Source organism: Ovis aries, chromosome 5 (genome assembly GCF_016772045.2).
Source record: "Ovis aries strain OAR_USU_Benz2616 breed Rambouillet chromosome 5, ARS-UI_Ramb_v3.0, whole genome shotgun sequence".
Taxonomy (NCBI): domain Eukaryota; kingdom Metazoa; phylum Chordata; class Mammalia; order Artiodactyla; family Bovidae; genus Ovis; species Ovis aries.
The window spans coordinates 22,317,791-22,341,205 of NC_056058.1; the positions used below are offsets into that span (position 1 = coordinate 22,317,791).

Genomic DNA, 23,415 nt, shown 5'->3' on the forward strand with positions numbered 1-23,415 from the left:
GAAGAGCGAGAAACAGAGAGGGCTCGAGGATAATTTCATGGTGTCTGGCTGAGTGTCTGGAAGGATGGAGCTTCTGCTTATTGTGATACGAAGACTTCAATAGGGAGCACTTCCTGTGTGTGGGGAATCATTTCTGCATGTGCATGCTGGAATAAAGCCTCGCTCCATGTAACCTTGGGTATATGTGAAACTACATGATATTATTTTAATAAAACTTTAACTAAAAACTTATTAAAAGTTTCATACAATAGCTGAAAATGTTCTAAAGAATGAGTGTGCATACGACACCTTTTCTATAATAATTTTTTATTAACATTCTATGCAAAAATTTTACTAAGGCAACTACAATTATTACTTATTATAATTACTATATTACTCACTTATTTAACATATATTTACTGATTGCCTAATATGCATTGACAACTATCAAATGGATTAGGAATCTCATGATAATAAAAAATAGGCATGGTTCATTACCCCCTGGAGCTTAAAACTGATAAAAAGATGAACAAATGTACATTTATAAAGATATAACTTATAGAACACATCCTACAGGAAAATGGCTTACTGATAAGATGTATGAATTATGATCAGTAGAAGATAATTACTCAAAGCTGTTCCCATCCATGTAAGGCAGAGGGTGTGGCATGTACCAATGTCATGTGTGCAAAGAACCACGGTCCATTAGAAACACTGGAAAAACTCTCTTGTGGCTGCAGTGCTGAGAATGAGAGGGAGCATAGCGTGAGGTATGGCTGAAGACACAAGCTGGGGAGAGACAATAAAGAGGCAGTCCAGAAATAAGCTGAGTAAGTTAGAAATGCCCTTCAGCATCTCTGGCATAGCATAGTAGTTAACAACACAGGCTCTGGATTTGGACAGACTTGAACATCCACTCAGGCACTTATTAGCTGTATGAGTTTTGGCAGTCACCATCCCTAAAATAAAACTAATACTACTGCCTTCCTTCTTTTGAAGAGGAGGGCAGAAGTCTTTGGTCTCAATGTGCTAAGTCAGTGTAAAGTTTTCCTGTTCAATAAATCTCCAGATACAGCAAGGTCAGAAAAATACCCACAGGGTTATGTTACTATTAATTATAGTTCATATTATTATTTCCCTGATAGTATATATATTTCATAATAAAAAATAACACCTGGGGCTAAGTTTCAGTAAAAGCTTACCTAATATAAAAGGGGTTATTTTACTTTTAGTTGGAATTAACAGAGAGGGCTAAATTATTTGTGGCCCTAAATAAAACAGTACATGATATGTATACATGGTACATATATGATACATATTCATATTTTTGATATATCATTTCTATAACAAAAAATCTAAAATACCACTAAATTATGAAAATTGTATAATTCATATATAATCACATTATGAAAAGTGAAAGTGAAGTTGCTCAGTCATGTCTGACTCTTTGCAACCCCATGGACTGTAGCCTACCAGGCTCCTCCGTCCATGGGATTTTCCAGGCCAGAGTACTGGAGTGGGTTGCCATTTCCTTCTCCAGGGGATCTTCCTGACCCAGGGATTGAACCCCAGTCTCCTGCATTGTAGGCAGATGCTTTACAGTCTGAGCCACCCGGGAAGTCCAATCATATTATGTAAATTGTATATAATTTATATAACAAACAAATCTAAAACACTACTAAATAATTGCACAAAAAACAACTTTTGTTATTTGCAATGGATTGCATCACAGTATTTATGTATATAAAAGGACCATATAAAATATATGAAAGTGAAAGTGAAAGTCACTCAGTCATGTCCAACTCTTTGTGACCCCATGGACTATATAGTTTATGGAATTCTCCAGGCCAGAATACTGGAGTGGGTAGCTGTTCCCTTCTCCAGGGGATCTTCCCAACCCAGGGATCGAGCCCAGGTCTCCTGCATTGCAAGTGGATTATTTACCAACTAGCCACAAGTGAAGCCAAAATACAGGAGGAGAGAGAGAAACAATTCAAATAAAAACCATCTTTCAGGCTAAAAATAAAAACATTCCTCTGTGTGGCAACCATATGTGACTCCAATGCAAGACTGACAGAGTATGTAGCTGTTATGTCACATGGCTACTCAAAGTGTGGTCTGGGCACTGGCTGCCAGAAGGTGTACTACAGTGTAAATCAGCTACATCACTGTAGCACACAATTTAGTTCAATTGACTTAAAAAATTTTTTTTCAAGGCTTTTTCAACAAAGCCAGAAATGTGCTATATTCTGGCATAGCTTCTTAGCTCATCAGAGGCCACATTTTCAATATAAGATCAGTTACTGAGCAGTTTGGGAAGATCCCCTGGAAAAGGAATAGACTACTCCAGTTTTCTTGGGCTTCCCTGGTGGCTCAGACAGTAAAGTATCTGCCCGCAACACGGGAGACCTGGTTTCAATCCCTAGGTTGGAAAGATCCCCTGGAGGAGGGCATGGCAATCTACTCCAGTATTCCTGCCTAGAGAATCCTCTTGGACAGAAGAGCCTGGCGGGCTGCAGTCCATGGGGTCGCAAAGAGTCAGACATGACCGAGCAACTAAGCATAGTACAGCACAGCACACTGAGCAGTTAATGAGCAAATAAAATTTAACATAGAAAGCTGTATTACATACACTAATGTAGATTTTAGATGACTTTCTAAAATTATATGGCAATAAAGAAGAGTGAGATACAGGGTGAAGGGAAGAAAATAGAAAAGAACTGGACAAAAATGTTTTCCTAATTGCAGAATGAGGAAGCACTTTCAATTGCTAAAAACTATAGGAAAAAATATGAGATTTGACTATTTAAAAATACTTTGCAGGTCAAGAACTTTAAAAGACATGATTAAACTAAGAGAAGTAGGAAGCTCTTAACAATGTAACTGATCAAAAAAGAATCCTCATAACATCAAAAAACTCTGAAAAATTATTTTCTATTAGCTTCAGTTTCCTCATCTGTAAAAAGATGATAATAACAATACTTAGTTCCAGACTTCTGTGAGATTTATTAGATATGGATAAACTGATACAACATCTGATAATAAAAGACTTTCAATTTTTATTAGATAGCCTTTGTCAACCTAATGTAAATATGATATTTTTAAACTTAAAAATATTGTATAATTTTGCAGGCTAGAGTTAACACCATAAGTCTGGGTTCCAACCTGCACCTTCTAAAAAAGGTCTAGGACTTGTCTTACTCTTTGGAGCAAACTCTAAGCCCTTGAAATATCTTGCCTAATAAAAAAGTATCTTTGTTTATGGGGGCCCTGAGATATGTCCAATAGTTAATACTAATAGCATGATTTGTGGTGGGGGACTTAGAACAGCTTGACCTCTGTAGGGAATGAGTGGTCAGCCTTGCCTACATGACTAAATTCCACCAAAAACCCTGGATACCAAAGCTCAGGTTAGTTTTTCTAGTTGGCAGTACAATGTACGTGTTCTCAGACACTATTAGAGAATTAGCATTTTCTACACAATTCCACTGGAAAAGGACAAGAGGAAGCATGTGCCATGCCAGGTATCTCCTGGGCCCTGCCCTATGTGCCTTTTTCCATTGCTGATTTTAATCTACATCTTTTCACTGTAATAAACTATTGCTATAAGTAAAGCAGCTTGGCTGGATTTTATGAGTCCTTCTAGCAAATCACTGAACCAGAGAGTCTCAGGGACCTTCCCCTCACACAGTAATATAACCAGTTAACATATGCATAATAATTTACAACTTGAAATCAAAGTATAATCTATTGCTTTAAGAAGTTATGTTCATAAAGATGATTTAAGACATAAAATGTAGTGAACATGTGTATATGTATATGTTCAACAAACCCTGTCAAAATTATTAACAATTTCCTAAGGTATTTTTATTTATAAAAATAAAATGTTAGCATTCATCAGAGTAAATTAATGAAAGTCCTATCTGTATTTCATAGGTATAAAAACATTAAATAATAATCAAACATTCTATTGTTGAAATTTTTGGTTATAAGAAAAATAAACACTCCTTTGATCTATCATTTAGGAAGAAAAATAATTTTGGAAAAGTAATCATAAAATATTGGTATAAATCAGTTATTTCCTCTTTCTTGCTATGGATTTGAACTTATACTTTTATATATCATTACCTATAATTATGACAAGTATTACTTACATTACACATAAAATTATATTTGCTAACTTCCCAAAGGAAAAATTTAATAGATTTTTGCAGACATTATTTAAGATTCTTTGGCAATTGTAAAAGAAGGATTTTCTTTTTTTGTTGTTGTTGTTCACTTCAATTACTAAAATTCTCACCCTACCAGCAAGAGTCACTTTTATTACTTGGTGGCCCATATTGACTTTTCCAGCTATATGTGGAATTGCTCTGGGAATTTCCAGAAATCAAATTCAAGGCAACAAACATAAATACACCCATTTCAAATCAATTTAGAGACATTTTGTGTGTGAATATGAACGTATTCTTGAATTAACAAGTTAAAATGGAATAATTCTGCCATTCTTAAATTCTGGGTTTAAAAATGAAATGATCCATTTCTGCCTATAGGACCCCATGAACTGCAGCCCACCAGGTTCCTCCGCCCATGGGATTCTCCAGGCAAGAGTACTGGAGTGGGGTGCCATTGCCTTCTCCCATATGAGAAGTTATAACTAAAATAAATAAATAAATAAATAAATAAATAAATAAAAAGAATTAACAGCTTCACTTAAGCAGCTTAATCTTAATTATACCTCTAAGTAAAAGAGTTCTGTTGGTGTGTTTGGGTGTGTATTTGTGTGTGTGTACATGTGCACATGTAAGATCCATATAATTATCTAACATCTATGAAAACTTCCCCTATTTAAGAGGCTATGTGTACATGAACATTGTTTTTTATTTCTTCTTCCTACATGTTTGTTTCCTTGTGTTTTATATTTTACAGTGGATGATGATGTAGTTTATATGGATGAACTTCCTGCTGTTTGTTCTTTTGATCTTTATAAAGACCCCATTATTCTCAACTGCTATCGTCTCCCTCTCGAGCATCAAGAAATTTTTTAGCCTATGCTTTTGAGACAAACACTGCTTACTGGTAAGGAGAGTTTTTAGTAACTAAGTGGTTCAACATATATCACATGGTCCTGGTATTAATCCATCAAGCATTACACATACCTTTGGCACATCTCTATTGATTTTGGGTGCAGCTCTATAAAAGTCAAATAAAATAATATTTTACTACCATTTTAGCCATTCCAACCTGAGTTTCTGCTCATAAACCAATGTTTCTACTACATAAAGCTGAAGTGGCATTTCCTTAAATCATATCATATCGTTTTTTAAGTAGTTATATGCTCTTGACCCACCTTTTGCATGTTAATAAAGCAACTTGTACTGTGGTTTGTTCATTTAATTACTGTTTCTCCTACATTTTAGAATATAGCACACATCAAAGAGATTAATTCTATATGTATACTTTTATAATGTAAAATTTCTTTTTAAAGTGACCCCTCTAGTATTCATGGTACTTGACAAAATCATTAATGTTTGTTTCATTAAAAGGTAATCAGCTACCAAGTTGTTAATGCATTGCTGAAGTGAAAATTTTAAGTATTCAGAAACTTGCATTTAATTTATAGGAATTATATTTATGACTAGTTTGCCCTAACTTAAAATGTTTTTAATAATAACTTTTTCTTGCCTCTAAATACTATTTCTCAGCATTCTTCATTCAAATGATACATGTGGTTTTTTCCTATTAAGATTAAACTGAAACATCTTTAAATTATAAAATCAGAACTGAATTAAGAATCTAAATCCTATCATTCCTGGTATCAAATACTGAATGAAATCATTGTATTGTATACTTTCCCTTAAGGATGATGATTTCAAAGTATATTTATCTTTTCTTCTTTTTCAAGTAACAAACCCCCCATATATCCCAGAACACTCAAATGACAACTGAAAGCCTGCATAAGAGAAAATGAACGTGTTTCTACACATTTTAAAACAATGACATCAAAAAACCAATCACTGCTGATAATGTCCTATTTCTTGTACTAGGTTATGGGTATATTCAACATTTGATCATTTATAGGACTATATAATTATGACCTGATCATTTTTATATATTCCAGTTTACTTGACTAAAAAAGGGTTTTGTTTTTTTTTTTAATAAAAACCATTAAGGCTTATATAAGTTTTCATCAAAGTTTTTCTTTACCAATCAAATTCCACTGCCAACTCAAGTTTACTCAACTGTCTACAGAGCCCAGCTATATGATGAAAACAGTCAGCTGGAGGAATGGTAGCAAAGTGCTGCTGTCTGCGATGAGCTGGGGAGGATGGGTCCAGCCTAGAGGGCAGAGACGCTACTCAGCTCCAAGGGATGGCTGCCATATGGGACTGTGCGTCTAATGCTGCCAGGTCTGGAAATTTGAATTTTTATGTCAAATTTATATTTTTAATGTTGGCAACTGATTCAATTTTTGAAACACTGCAGCCAAACCAAATATGTCTTTGACCAAAGAGGCCTCCATAAAGATCACCTCCCTGAATAGGGCTTCAGTAAATCTGAGTTCAATTAAAATACTTTTCAGTTGTTCTGCTGATACTACTAGCACATCGAGAAGCCTACAGTCAAAATTAGGCCTGATTCCCTAACCCACACCACTCTACTCTAGTGTATTTTACTACTACTTTACTGTAAAGTAGTGAAAGTCTGAAAGTGTTAGTTGTTCAATAGCGTCTGACTCTGCAACCCCATAGATTGTAGCCTGCCAGGCTCTTCCGTCCATGGAATTCTCTAGGCAAGAGTACCAGAGTGGATTGCCATTCACTTCTCCAGGGGATCTTCCCAACCCAGATGATTTACCATCTGAGCCACCAGGGAAGCCCGATTTCCATAAATACGGTCTCTTTCTTAACGTCATTTGAATTACAAACAAACTTCCTAATACAGGTATTGTCCCCATTTTATTGATGAGGAATTCAAGATCTAAAAACAGTAGACAACTTAATGTAGAAATTCAGAACAGTATGACCTGAGTTAGATGACATGAGTTCAAATCTTTCCTCCAAGATAGTATTTTCATCATTCTGGGAGGGTAAATAACCCCTCTATACTTCAGGTTTCTTCTCTATAAGATGGGTACTCTAACAGTCTATTTGACAGGAAAGTTGTGGGGATATATAAAGCATGTAGAATGTATCTGGCACATAGAAAGACTATGTAAGTGTTGCTAACACCACTTATTATTGCTATTTTTATTATCTGTAAAATGAAATCCTTGCTTTGTATGAGTTTTAAGTGAACTAATCTATGTACAGTGCTTAGAATTATGTCTGAGATGTACTTAATGTTCATTACACATGAATTGTGTGTCCAGTTTAATTCTCTTTCACATGCATTACTCCTAAACTGTGCAGATAAATTCTTTTGCTCTCTACTGGGTAATAACAAACAGGAACTATCAGAAGTTGAAAGCATTTTTACTTGTAAGTAGTGTTTTCCTGGGATGCTCGAATAATGCATATCTTTTTAGCGTCATGATTATTGCAAGGTTTATATCATTTGAAAATGTGTATTGAAATGAATCATGTGCCATGTAATGACTGTTCTGATGAGGATTTCAATAATATAATAAGATTTTATTCAAAATATCAAGAATGGTTAAAATAATCAGAAAATACTCTTCAAATGTAAATGATCTTCTCTCCTTCATTTCCCTAATTTTAAAAATCTTAGGCTCAAAACAAAAAAATGGAAAGATATGCAGGCAATTCAATAACTCAAATTACAAAGTTATATTAGCATAGCCAGGATTTTTACTTACTTGTGGCCCATTTCATGAGCAATTGTAAATGCAAGGTTTAAGCCATTGTCTTCAGCAATAATACATTTTCTCTTTTCACTACACATTCCACTCAAGTAAGCTATACCTAGAAAACACAAACATTAATTATCAAATGTCAGAATTAAAGTGAAAATGTTTATGTTTGGTATTAATAGAAGAAAAGAAAAATGATAGTTTTCCACCTCAAATATATCTATTAAACTGTGATATCCAGCTCCTATAAATAATTTCAGGAGAAATATATATATATATATATATATATATATATATATATATGTCACTCAATAAACTGTTAATAGTCTTTTAAATTTCATATTATAGATGAAATCATATAATCAGTTATATAATTATCCAAGGAATACCATAAAAATACATTTTATAAATATCACTTTTCATCATCATGTAAGACAGTCACAACTAGAAAATATAAATAAAAAGCATTTCTCAAATCTTGAAATCTCATTTCAAAGAAATACCCTAAAATAAATTACATTTAGAAGATTCTTGAACTCACATTTATATTCTGAGTTAGTAAAATTCTGAAATTTTAGTTTGTGAAATATCATTTTAACTAATGTAACTTAAAAACTATCCATGGTACTTGGAAAACCGAAAGTGTTTCCTTTGAAAATTTCTTAGCTAATAAAGATGATCTGATCCAGAGTATATGATTCTGAAATATTATTTAAGACAAAAATTTCAGCAAAACATTTGACCTTTGGGTTTAAGTTATTAGTAAAGATGATAGTACATGAAATCACTTATACTCATTAGTCAAAGAGTTATATACTATTTTACTAATTAAGACATATACTTCAATAAATATTATTTAATATGAGGAACTATAATCATCCAAGAGTATATTTTATGCATTCTCAAGTAACAAGATATCTGTTATAAAAAAATATATTTTTGAATTATTTGTATGTTTTCTAAATTTCATCTCCTTTTTTTTTTCATCTCCTTTTAAAATACATGTAATCTCATTTTGTGAAAAAAATTAATGGACAGGTGAAATGATTTGCCAAAGATCACATGACTACCAAGGATGAATCCATCCACCAGCTAATTTTATTTTGCTTTTGATTACAATTTAGAGCACGCTAATGAAAGATGGTTAGCTGAATGCTGTAACTTTTTTCTCTCTTCTGAAACCTGAAGAATAATGGTAAGGAATAATTAAATTTAAATAAAACAACAAATCATCTTGACCATGTTTTGGGGAGAGAAGATTCATGAAAGAAAGATGGACTGATTTAGTGGAGCCACAGCCCAAATGACAGGAAAGAAGGAGTTTATGAGCACAGTAGAACCCTAGAGAGGCTCAAGACTGAAACACACAGGTTTGAGGAGAGGCATTGCTGGAGGGTTGAAACTGGAGATTAGTTCAAAGGATATTCTTAACTACTCTTTCAAACCTTCATGCTAATGTCAAGGCCTGGTATCCACTGGTTTATCAGAAAAATGAAGATATATTTGTTAGGCAAAATGTAGTATATACAGGTTATTTAAAAAACAGAACTAGAGAAAGAAATGGTCAAGAGATTAAGTATAAAGATGTTATTTTCTCATTGTTTTTAGAAATTAAAGTAGATCTTACAGACATTCCAAATCCACAAAGAGATGAATAGCTTCTCTATTAATAGATGGGTGAATGGACATATGAATGGATCAATAGATGATAAGTCCTACTTCATTTGGCTTACTAAGGCAACTGAAATTACTCTGTGATTAAATCAAGATAAAGCAGAAGGAAAGATGAAGGCAATAATGAGCAGAAGGAAGAAGAGAAGGAAGAGGCAAGAAACATGTTCCTTAGTTCCAGTCAACAATAAATGAAATAAAAACTTTAAAAAATTTTAAACATAGTGTGAATATTAACAGTACTAAAGTGAAAGCTAGTCACTCAGTCGTGTCTGACTCTTTGCAAGCCCTTGGACTGTACCCTACCACACTTCTCTGCCCACGGGATTCTCTAGCCAAGAATACTAGGGTGGGTGGCCATTGCCTTCTCCAGCAGATCTCCTGATCCAGAGATCGAACCTGGGTCTCCTGCATTGCAGGCAGATTCTTTATGGTCTGAGCCACCAGGGAAGCCCTGAGTATGATAAGGCATGGTCTTATTCAAACAACAAAAGATGGAAAATCAAGATTTAGGAGTAACTGAACTTGTGTCCTAACTGAAGGGAAGAGAGGTGGAAAGAAGGGAGGGAGAGATGCAGGATGAAAGTAAAGTATCCCCTCTTAAAAGGAGATCAAAATTCTCTTGAGCATTTTAAGACTTTTAAAAACACATAATTTGAGATTAAATGTTCTGCACAAATTCTAAATCAAGCTCAACTATAATTAGCATGCTGATGACCACTGTTTGGTACAAAATTTCCTTTAGGATGGCCATATATTTCTTCGTGTTTTTCACAACTAAAATAATTTCATCACCATATGTAGATTAAAATTCAGCCAATGTGTGTTGTCATGTCATATATTCCTTTGCTATATGGACCAGTACATATCAAATTTAATCACTTTAATAAGTATTATATTTCTTCACCCATACCCATTCAAATATATTGTTCCCAAATAAAAATGGTATTGTCGCTTGTTTTTAAATTCCTGTATTTTCTCCATTATTCTTTTTCTTAAATACTTTCCCATATTTTTCTGTAATATGACTACATTGGTCAGGATTTTCAATGTACTGTTGAAATATCTGTGGTATTGAGCTCTTTTGTTTTCCCTGCTGACTTTCAGAGGAATGTTTACAGTTTCACAATGGAAGATGACTCCTACAGAATTTGTATAGATATAGCTTGTTAAGTAAAGGAGCTTAATTTCTAACATTTTTTGTATGTCTAAGTGAAAAAAAGAGGCAATGTCATCTAAGGCATGGGCCAAAGGTGAATGGGAGTTGGAAATATTTTTTGGAAAAGAAACAGAAACTTGGAATAGTGACTGAGAGAAACAGGAAAGACAGCTGAAGAAGTCAGGAAATACTTAATGTAAATGGATCAGAAAGTATATGGTTCTGCAGTGGATGGAGAACAAGAGGGGTGGTACTAACATGCCCAGTTGAATGGTATACAACCTAATGGCTGACACAGAGAAGGTTAATGTTTGGATGAAATCTGGGCTGAGGTTTTGTTGATCAAATATAAAGGAAGAATCCCAGGGTGTAAGAGATTACAGTAAAACTTGAGTCAGAGAAAAGATAGAACTTGCAATGGCTCTATGCTTGATACCTAAAGAGGAAGAGTTGGAGCCTGATCATTAAAAATGAATACAGTGGTCAGGAGAATGGAGTCATCAATGAAGTAGAAGAGACACTTTCCAAAGAAGTATTGGAGACTGTGATACGAGAGGGATTTAGGGATTTTTATAGATTTCAGAGCTGAAATTCCAAGACAAGACTTAGGTATTGCCATGAGGGTAGAAAAGGGCAGAGGTAGAGGTCAAAGAATCATTAAGTAGTGCTCAGGGAACATGAAATTGCACCTGATCACAATTCACTCAGGAAGGTGGGAAACATAGCCAATATCCACAGGAAATGTGGGCAAGGATCAAGGAGATAGATGAGTCACAGTGACACTGAAGGATATAATGGCAAAGATCAGAGTTTCAGCTTCAGATGGAGAGCTTCTGACTTAGAAGCAGCAGTGGGAAGCAGGGGGAACGCAACAGTGTAAAACTTGGGTATCTTCCCAGCACCAGCCCTGTGGTACAAGGATGAGAAAGAATAAACAGTGACCTCTCTGGGGACACTAAATTCTTCACTGCTGCTGCTGCTGCTAAGTCGCCTCAGTGGTGTCCAACTCTGTGCGACCCCAGAGACGGCAGCCCACCAGGCTCCCCTGCCCCTGGGATTCTGCAGGCAAGAACGCTGGAGTGGGTTGCCATTTCCTTCTCCTACGCATGAAAGTGAAAAGTCAAAGTGAAGTTGCTCAGTCATGTCAGACTCCTAGCGACCTCATGGACTGCAGCCTACCAGGCTCCTCCATCCATGGGGTTTTCCAGGCAAGAGTACTGGAGTGGGGGTGCCATTGCCTTCTCCTTAGGTATGGGAAATCAGTAACTACTGTATGGTCATATTAAAATATATGGTGATAAAAGTGATCTTTACATTATACAAGACATTTTATACTATAAAATATTTTATGAAATAAAATTCAAATATTGATAGAGGAATGATTACAACTAAGTGTCAAAAATCCAAATCACCACATTTTCATAGAACATAAAGACCACATAAATATGCTAATTGTTAATAGCAATTATATTATGTGAAGTGATTATAGGTAATTTTTCTTCCTTTTTTCCCATTTTCCAAGTTCATGTGTTTAAAATAGATTTATAATGAGAAAATTAAAGACAGAAAATGATACTTATGTCTATGAAATCTGAGCAGTAATTAATACAATGTCTTCTACATCAGAATGTAATTTAACAACCAAAAAAGATCTTCTCCTATTCTTCTTTTACTTAAGTGTAAAGTCAAAATCTTCGACTAAGTTTCTAATAAATTTGAATTTCATTGTTCTTACATTTGGCACACCAAAGAGATTTTCTTTGACTTGAAAGTTATGGAGAATAATTGTAACCATGACTAATTTAAATGACTTGCATTATTCTGTTTAAAAGCCCTTGCTTTTCAGGTCCTCTCAAGAACCCACATGTTTCCTATTATAATAAGGGGTAGAGGTTAGGAGGGGAAAGGATTTAACACAGCTGTTATTTAAAGATAGATATAACACAGGCCCTTTTTAAAGCACTTTTTCAATATAAAAAAGTTATGAAAAGACAAAGGAAACCAAAACAATTTCTAATTTCTCAACTAAAAATTAATCAAATCATGCACCAGGAGTCAAGAGAATTGCACATCTGGAAACAAAACACTGGACATGATATGATACACCTCTTCAAGATAGTCAGAAACCTTTAAAACTCTACAGGATGCATGTTATAACAACAGGCTAATTAGAAAATCAGAGTGTTTTCAATTAATTCAACTGAAGACTTATGACTCTACAATATTGCGGCGGTTTTTGCCATACATTGACATGAATCAGCCACAGGTGTACATGTGTCCCCCCATCCTAACACCCCTCCCACCTCCCTCCTCATCCCATCCCTCTGGGTTTTGAGTGCCCTGAGTTTTTATGTGATCAAATGGGTGTATCCTACCAAAAGTAAGTCTTCCAGCTGCAGAACTGTTGCTTTTAATCAGTAGGTAAACCACCTCAGTTCAGAATCCTAGCTTTCCTGGCACAAGCCTAGGAAGTTATTTATCTTATGATTGCACCCTATGACATAAGTTATTTATCTGTGTGTCCTACTATTTCTTGAATCCTAATGTAATGCAGTATGTGACAAGGACCAAGGGTACATACTGAGCTCTGCCTTCAGGAGTATAAGCTACACAAACACCCATTTAAAAATGTAATCCCTGAGACATAAAGACATACATACGATATTATGGGATAATTTTTTTTAAGACACTGAATAGGGGAAAATCAAAGCAGGAAACAATTTTAGAGAGGGAAACAGGTTGGTGGTATCACTGAGTGGGAAGAGGTGAGTCAGGGAAAGAAGTGAAAGTTGGGTATGGAATTTCTGAACAAAGGATTGATTATGGAAAAGGGTAAGCCATTTCCTATGGGAACTGATGTTACTGATAGAGGAGAAGCTTCGGTTCTTTAAATATGCAAGCCATGTAATACATCTCTGCATCACACAGTATCTGGCACATTCTCAGTAAGGGGTACTTTAAAGGAAAAGCATAGAAAGACTAATGTAAAATGTGATTTGATTGAGGTCTTTGAATTAAAAAAATATAATTTAGAAGAAACAAATGTATTTCATCCACAAATAAGGAAAAAAATTATAATAACTTAATAATGGTGCCCCGAAAATGTAAAATCCACTTACACGATAACATTCAAATTGGGCTTTGGACATATTTTGGACAAAAACTTGCCTTACTACTTTGCAAATTATCTGCCTCTCTTCCATTAAAAGACAAGATGATCTAGGAATATAAAATTATAATAAATGATCCTAGATGATCTAGGAATATAAAATTATAAGTATATAAGTTAAGAGCTTAATATCACTATCGTTATAAAGGTATTTAAGAATAGGCTTCCAGATCCTCTTAAATGTTTAAGTAATCTACAACATTCTTAACAGTATAGTTTCTACAAATACTATGAAAAAAGTGACTCCTAAGAATAATCAAAAACAGTATTAGTTTAATAAAAAAGTATAACAGGCTCTGTGGTCAAATAAGGCAAAATATTTTTAGACATTAAAATGTTGTTCGTATGTTCCTGTACCATGGGAGAATGAGACTCTTTTGTGAAAAACCCATAGAAATGTCAAATAATATGCAATATACAAATTTTTTAATGTATACCTAAGGTTGATGTAAAAATAATTCCAAGTATAGGAACAAAGCTTAAAAAATTCAAGGCTTGAGTGATAAGATCATGAGTTAATGCTGTCAGAACCTGGGTATCATATAAGACACAAGTCTTATTAAATAATGGGTGTGGTTCCAAAATATCTGCTTGACAGGTATTTAGTGAGTAAAGAACTAAGATGCATATACAAATAAGAAAGCCTGGAATTGATGCTGTTAATGACTTTGAAACATACTTGAATATAACTTTAAAAATCCGTATGTAGGGAAGCAACCGGGAACTCTGGCTCAAAATAAATTCTGGGTATGCTAGAAAAGACTCCATAAACAAATCAAAACCCAAGCCATCATCATGCATAAGTCTAAAGCCAAAAGAATACTAAGCCATGAATGTAATGTACAAATTGATCATACAATTTGGGGATCATGCAAGGATTACAGAATTCCTTGTCAGTTAAGTAAAAACAAATGAAATATCACCATGATATCATCTCAGCAAACAGAAAATTCCCACAGGAAAGTCAACATAAGATCACAAATAAAATCACCAGCCAAGTGAAGAAAGGGTACACTGTGAGAGAGAAGTCACTTCCATATGAAAATTAAAGAATAAATGGTGATGAAATAAAGACATTTTTAACATAAAGATATGGAGCCTGAAATCCACATTCACTGGGCTGCCACAAACCAAATGTATCTTTTTGTAAATTAGAAATAGAAACCCCTTCTAATGGTACGTTATATCAAAATATTGGTATAGATAATGCTGTGATAGATACAGGAATGCATCTATCTATCTTTCTGAGTTAGTGCTTTCATCTTTCAGATGAATATGCAGAAATGGAATAGCTAGATCAACTGGTAATGCTATTCTTATATCTTCTGAGGAATATCCATACTGTTTTCCATTAAGAATCACGATATGGAAATAACCTAAGTGCTCATCAATAGATGAATGGATAAAGAAGATGTGTTACATATATACAATACTACTCAATTATTTTTTTTTTAAAAAAGCAATCTTGTTATTTGTGACAATTTGCTTGGACCTTGAAGTAATTAGGCTAAGTGAAATATGTATAATAGATGAAGAAAGATAAATACCATATGACTTTACTCACATGTGTATATAAGCAAACAAAAACAAAATAAATGAACAAAACCAGATAAAAACCAAAAGATACAGACAACAGAGTGGGTAACCAAAGTGGAAGGGACAATGGGGAGGGCAAAATAGGGGTTCAAATGCATGGTGACAGACGAAACTAAACTTCTGGTTATGAGCATAATATAGTGTACACAGAGGTTGAAATACTATATAATGTATGCATGAAACATAATGTTATAAACCAATGATTCTTTAATATATTAAAAAATTAATCAGCAAAAATTATCAGTATAAAGAAATGTTAAAGAATTTTCTTCAAAAAGGGAAAAAATCTCAGAATGAAACATGAAAATGCAAAGAAAATAAAGAATAAACATATAAACTGTAAATAAATATCAAGTGTACAAAACACTGATTTTAATGTTCTCCAATTTAAAAACACAGAGAACTAAATATAGTGGGGGGAATGAATGGAGTTTAAGTGTTCAAAAGTCTAGCGATATCAGGAGACTAGTAAAAGGAGACACGCATACCACATAGAGTAATTTCAAAAGAATAGGAAAATAATACATAACCCACAGTGGTAAAGAAAATGGAATTCAAATATTGGATTTACTTATATAAAAAGGCAAAAAAGGGTAAAGAAACAAGAAATAAAGTGAAAAATAAAACATAACATTTCATACCAAAAATTTAATTAAATAAAAAAGACTAAATATAGTCAACTCAAACTAAGATGATAGATCTGCATAATAAAAAAGACTAAATATAGTCAACTCAAACTAAGATGATAGATCTGCATAATAAAAATAAACCCTAGCTGTACTCTGCTTCCTAGAGATACACTTTAAAAATAAGGACATAGATAAGTTAAAAGTATAAGAAAAGAAAATGGTATAATATGTAAAAATTAACCAAAACAGAGCAGGAGAGATCATATAAATACTACAATTGTGTGAATTATAGCAAAGTGAATTTAAGCCACAAGCATATGAAAGATAGAGGATTGTTTTTATAATAAAAGAATTTCTACAACAAAGATATTACAACTTATAGGCTCAAAATACATAAAGTAAAATGAATAGAATTAAGAAGAGAAATAAACAAATCTACAATTAAACTGGGAAAGTTTAATGTGTCTCTTTACAGCTGATGGAACAACCATAAAAAATTCATTAAGGACATAACAAATCCAAACAATAAATCAGCATGTCTGTCTTAACTGACCTAATAACACTGCACACAACAAAAGTCACATTCTTTTTATGTGTACATGGTATATTTATAAAACTGACCACTTACTGAGTATTGGAAAACACTCAATACATTTCAAATGTGGAAATTAAGTATGTTCACGGGTCATGATGTAAATAATCTAAAGAACTAAAAAGATAACCAGAAAAAACCCAAACAGTCTAGACATGAGATGATACACTTCTAAACAGTCCACAAGTCAAAGAATTTATAATGGAACTTAGAAAGTACTTTAAACATAGTTATAATAAAAATAAACCACATCAAAAATACGTGAACTGAAATGACAATGCTTAGGGAAATTCATAGTGTATATTAGAAAAAAACCAAGAGACTGAAAAATCAAAGGTTAAAATTCCTCCCTGGAGATGGAAAAAGAAGAGAGCATCAAAGCTTAAGAAAGCAGAAGGAAGGAAATAATAAAGAGGAAGATCATGGAAAAATAAAGCAAGTGTGAAAGAAAATTGGCAAAAATGGAAACTTTCCTAGTAAACTGATTAAGAATAAAAGAGTGAGAAACACAAATATACTAGCATCAAAAATGAATAAGGAAATGTCTCTACAAATCCTAAAGACAATAAGGTGATATATAAAATAGTATGCTAATAAATTTTGCAATTTACCAAAGTCATCACAAGAAGAAAGACAAAATCAAAAAATTCCTATAATAACCTTTTTTTCACTGTAGTCCAACTATATTGGCTTTTTGGGGGTAAGGGTAGGAATCATTTCTCAAATGACACAAGCATGCTTTTCCCTCAAGGCTTCTTCACTGGCTTTTCACCTGTCTGGAACATTCTCTACATAGGTCTCTTTCTAGATCCTCTACCAAATGTTTAAAACATTGTAGCCAAGCAGGATCCTATGGAGCCTTCCTGGGGAAGACCCTTTCCGCCATGTCCTCTACCTGCGTCTTGCAGTAAACCTGTAATCTCCCAGGCCTCCCCTGAGTTACAAAAGCCTAGCTCAAGAATTAATGAGTGATAAATTAGGAATTTGGGATTAACATATACAAAAAAAAAAAAAAAGAATGATTGAAAAGTTGTGGACATACAGTGACAATAGCAGCGGCTGGACCAGGAGAGCTATAACAGTTTAAACAAGTCAGCCATATGGCAGTCGCAGAATCTTTAGTTCCTCCCTGATGTATATAGAAACTGTATCTGATGCACTTTCCTGAGTTGTTTTATAGATATTACAGCCCCTACCAAATGGGAGAAGTTAACTATATGATGACCATGAGCATGTAGTCCCCAGTCCAATGGGAGCCTGAGGACTGATAATGTTAAGCCCTCTGACAACACCCTATTACCTCACCACCAATCAATCAGAGAATTGTGCACAAGCTGATCGTACCTCCTGCAACTCCTCTCCCTCATCTTTCCTTTTAAAATGCTTCCCTACAACTTATCAGTGAGTTTGAAGTTTTTGCACATTAGCTGGTCTCAACTCTTGTCTGGCACCTACTCCACATCTGTACTTTCTTCACCACAACCTGGTGTTAGTAGATTGGTTTTACTGTGCACAAGTGAGCAAACTCAAGTTCCATTCTGTAACAACAACACTTTTTCAATAAGGCATTTCTGAATCACCACATTTAAAATTATAAATACTCTTCTTTCCATCCTGGTGTTCCCAGGCTACCTCTTCCCTAGATCTACCATTTTTTCCTACGCTTCATTTTATTTCATTTTTAATGCCTCATCTCCTTTTTATCTTTTAACATACCATTTAATCTAATTATTTACCATGACTATTGACCATCTCTCCTTCAGTACATGTCACATGGGCAAGAAAGCATTGAGAAATCAATTTGTTCGTTCACAATGCATAGACTATGTTTTGTATATACAGTGATGATAATTTTGAAGTACACCAATACACAATTCTCTTTTGTATTTCTACACAGGTGATGTTTTCCTAGTCATCTAAAGACTCTGCTCTGCTGGCAGGTTGGAAGGGATTAGGATTACTAGTATTCTATTGGAATTGTAGAGGATATAGATTGGGAAATCCTAGGTCAATATGCTGCTGCTGCTGCTGCTGCTAAGTCGCTTCAGTCGTGTCCAACTCTGTGCGACCCCATAGACGGCAGCCCACCAGGCTCCCCTATCCCTGGGATTCTCCAGGCAAGAACACTGGAGTGGGTTGCCATTTCCCTCTCCAATGCATGAAAGTGAAAAGTGAAAGTCAAGTCGCTCAGTCGTGTCCGACTCTCTGCGACCCCATGGACTGCAGCCTACTAGGCTCCTCCGTCCATGGGATTTTCCAGGCAAGAGTACTGGAATGGGGTGCCATTGCCTTCTCCACCAGGTCAATATAGCATGGCTCAAATAGAGAACTAAGGAAAATATGCTGTGACTATATATAGAGAGAGACTTAACTATCACTTCTGAGCCTACTTTGATTCTCACTGTCAAGGGGTGGGTGGTTTAATGCAGGGTCTTCCCAGGTGGCGCTAGTGGTAAAGAATCTGCTTGCCAATGAAGGTGATGCAGGAGATGAGAGTTCAGTTCTTGAGTTGGGAAGATATCCTGGAGAAGGAAATGGCAATCCACTGCAGGACTATTGCCTGGAAAATCCCAGGGACAGAGGAGCCTGGCGGGCTACAATCCATGGGGTCGCAAATAGTTGGACATGACTGAGCACACAGGCGCACACACACACATGCACAAACACACACAGAGATGACATACTAGAAGTTGAGCAGTGTCTCCAGTAGAAGCTGGAAGGGTGGGGAGTGGGATGGGTGGGAAGGTGAGGAGCAGGTGAAGAGACCTGAATAGGAAGGTTATAGAACCCTGAGTTGAATATTCTTGAGTTGAATCCACCAGCTACATTCCTGGGAGCCAAGTGCAGTGGTGTGTTATGTTGCCATGTAAACTAAGACTTTCTTCACCGTGAAGCAACAAAGACCTAAAGATCTCCAAGGGCAGAGAAAGAATGGTGATTTCTGATCTACAGCATATCACCCAGGCTACTTGGAAAGAATCAAATGAGAATTTGGGGGATTATCTGGCAAAATGAATATGAGCTAAAAGCAAACAAAAGCAAAAAGAAGGTAGTAATTTAAACTAGAAAAAATATTAATTGACAAATGTATATTTTCATCCACTTGGAATCAAGTAGGAACTTGCAAAAGATTCAATCTTAATATATCGTAGAAAGCTAGATGTAACATTTTCTTTACTTAATTTAGTATAACTTTGACCTTGTTCTGTGTATTGAGAGAAAATTAACTACAAATGGGAATATGCATGTTAAAAAAGTTTGTGTGTATCATATTTTTAATGGACTTCTGAAGGAAAAATAGGACAGTAAGTAATCCTTCATTTTATTTTGTTACCTTAAGGTGCAATGGAGATATCTAAGGCAGTGTACCAGTTCACCAGACAGTGTATATATACCACTTTGAAATCTTTGGCAAGCTTTTATATGAAGTATTAATATGGTGCAGAAAGAAGAAGGTGAAAGATGGTTTAAGTAAATGTTTAGAAAAAGTGAAAGAAAGGGAGTCCAGAGGGAGAGTGGTATGTAGGGTGAGCAGAGGTGGCCAATTTCTAAATACTTCTGTCCTTCTGAGAGATGGAGAGAACTTCACAGTACACATTCAAAATAGATTTTGTTGGTGCTTTTGTTGTTTTAACCCTAACGTGACTTATCCACTGAACAACAACAACCCTTCCTTAAGGATTATTAAGCCCCATCGTAAACCTGACCCGCCTCCTCTCCACATGGGGGTAATGAAAAGGATTACTTTTGTATGGAAGGCAGAACAATTAAGAAAATTTATGCCTGCAGGCTAGTTTTGTGCTCCTGCTCTTGTATTCTAGATTTCTTCTTCTTCACATCCATTTTGCATCTCTCTTCAGAAAATTTAAGAGGGAGTTATGGGACAGCTTTAGAAGTTAAATTCTTAAATCCTTAGAGAATTTTAATGAAGCCACACTCCCATGTACATTATTGTAGTTTTATATATCATTAATAATATATACCATCTGAAATTCTTAATTTAGATTTCAGTGAAACTCTGAAAATATAAATCTAGAGGGCACATTCAAAAAGCCACATGTGGTAGATTACACATCTAACTCTTGTAAATCAGTAATGAGAACTTTACTGTGCAGTCAACCACAAACATGGCTGAAAACTGGTATTCTCATTGCTATGTTAATTTTAAAAAAGATAAATCAGAGTTCTTAGGCTTTATACATAACAAATAAAATTAAGTTAGTGATTTCATCTGTCTTGGAAATTTAAAAACTGTCATGACTTTAAAAAATAGGTAAGATGAAACACAGTTAAAGATTCTTGTGAAGTAAGTTTAAGGATACAGCTGGAAAAATTTAGAAGTGTTCTGATTGCATATAAATCAGGAATTTTGGCTAACGCATTTTTATAATGTTATAACGTAATCATATCCTGAAGGCATTAAACAGGGACAATTAAAACTAAAAATATCATGCTACTAAAAAGCTGTAAAAAATTGCTTTTTTAGTATACTAGTAAAATCATTGACAGCATGCATTCATAACTACAAACCAAATCAAATTTCAAAACACTATGACACAACATTCTTTTTTCACCTTGCCAAATTTTAGTCATTTTGTTACTTTTCAAAACTTGCTTTCTACTATATGGCCAGTATTTTTATCCAAGTAAAGAAATAATTCTATAAACTGTAGAAATTTAAAGAATATAATTTTAATTATAACACAATTACAAATATCTGAGGCTCTTAAATATTGTTTAATATACTGCTTTGATATAATCTGTCAAATAAAACATGTGTACTTAAGGGCAAGTGATTCCAACTCTAGATACATAAGATTGCAGTTTTTAGTTCCATACACTGAGGCAATTGATAATAAATGAGATGGTAAAAACTTCTCAAAGATGATTTGATGTTTTCTAAAGTCTTGATTGGAATTTAATAATAAATTTTTCATGACCTGTTTTCCACATTAAATATAAAAAAGGCAAAATGCAAAAAATGAAATCTTAAAAATTGAGGCTCTATGTCAAATATTCTAGGGTTTGAATCCAAACCTCAAATTTTAGCTCTGTGATATAGGAAAGTTCTGTTTCCTAAACCCCAGTTTCCCCAACAGTAAAATTAGGAAGGAAAGCAATCATTTTTCTTAGGAATGCTAATTAATTTAGATAAAATATTTCAAACATGCGATGGCCTATCTGAAACATGCTAACCATTAACCATTAAACTTAGCTTTCTTACATGTAAAATGAGGTAACATCTCTTATGATAGAAAACTCTTAAAAGGTTAAAGGAGGTGACATATTAAAAAAACTATAGCACAGAACAGATGCTTAGCAAGTATTATGGTTCACTGAAAATGTTGTGTAAGTATACAGTGAGCATAAGCTGTACTTTCAGATGCTTACAGTGAGAAGAACTCTTAAAGACTACAAGGAGGACCTCAGGGAGTTTTCTAAGTTAAAATGGTTTTTGTTTCCCAAAGCTATGCTCATCCTATTTTAATATTCATACAGTGTTTAACAGCACCATTAAAATATTTCCTAATACAAATAATATTCTAATTAAAGCTTAAACAGTAAAGCATCTTGAGAAGAAAAATATTTTAAGAATAGACACTTTTCATAATAATTCCTTAAGAATTATGTATCCCAGTCTTATTCCCTACAACATGTCTTGCCAAAGTAGAAATATAAAGTATCTGATTTATGTTCTGGCCAGTATCTAATAAGAAAGACACCAGCAGCCAAGAAATAAAGCAAGATAAGCTCAGCCTTTCTTTTATTATAAACCAAGAAAAGATAACCATTTTCCTATCATGAATTCATTTCTATGCAGAAATACACAGCCTGAGCACCTGGGATGCTCAATCATTACACTATGCACTGAGGACAAAAATAAGTATTGAGCAAGATCGTTGTCCACAAAGTGATTAGAAGGAGAGGGAGTGAACGGAATGAGTTATAAGAAAAGTAGTACTAAAGTCTGCCAGGTACATGGATAGAGTGAGAGATGATCCAGAAGGGTAAAAGTGGAAATTAATCAGGGTTCTGAAGGATGGGTAGAGTTTCCACAGTGATAAAAAGAGTAAAAAACAACAACAAAGAAATAGCCTTCTTCTTCTAAATTCTAAAACAATACATTTGAACAGACTCACCTAAAATCTGCAAAATTTATCAGCTTTTAAAGCAGGTCTTTCTAGTTATAATTTTTTTTTATTCATCTGAGAATGTTCTTTCATTCCTGCATTCTGTCATATCAGAAATTCATTCTGGATTTCAATTTCCATCTATTTTGTCAATCCTTTCTTTCACTATTTCAAAAAGTTGCGCCATCAGCTGACTTTCAAGGTTTGCCAGGAAAAATCTGCTGTCATTAGAATCACTGTTCCCCCAGAAATAAAACGGTGTTTCTCTGTGTCATTTTTTTCTTTGTTTTTAGCTGTGTTTGTGGTAATTCTGACTGTGACATCTCTGGCTTCAAGTATTTCTTGTTGGGAGTTTACTTGGTTTCTTGAATCTGATGGTTTAAATCTTTTGCCAAATTTGAGAAGTCTTCAGTTGTATTTCTTCTCTCCTTTTGTTGACTTCTGGGACCTCTGACAACCGTTTTTTTTAAAAAAATTATTTATTTTGATTGGAGTCTAAATACTTTACAATATTGTAGCGGTTTTTGCCATATATTGACATGAATCAGCCATGGGTGTACATGTGTCCCCCATCCTGAACACCCTCCCACCTCCCTTCCCATCCCATGCCTCAGGGTTGTCCCAGTGCACCAGCCCTGAGCGCCCTGTCTCATGCATCGAACTGGTGATCTATCTCACA

The 23,415-nt window shown here is 34.5% G+C and overlaps 1 protein-coding gene across 3 annotated transcripts in view; it reads right to left on the reverse strand.

Annotated features, from left to right (window-relative positions):
• The window catches only part of ADAMTS19 (ADAM metallopeptidase with thrombospondin type 1 motif 19), a 265,725-nt gene that overhangs the window by 130,044 nt on the left and 112,266 nt on the right, over nt 1-23,415 (reverse strand). For all 3 annotated transcript variants that reach the window (XM_042250270.2, XM_012178168.5, XM_042250271.2), the window contains one exon: nt 7,796-7,901. In XM_042250270.2, the coding sequence (XP_042106204.1) occupies nt 7,796-7,901 (106 nt within the window). The remainder of the gene's footprint in view (nt 1-7,795; nt 7,902-23,415) is intronic.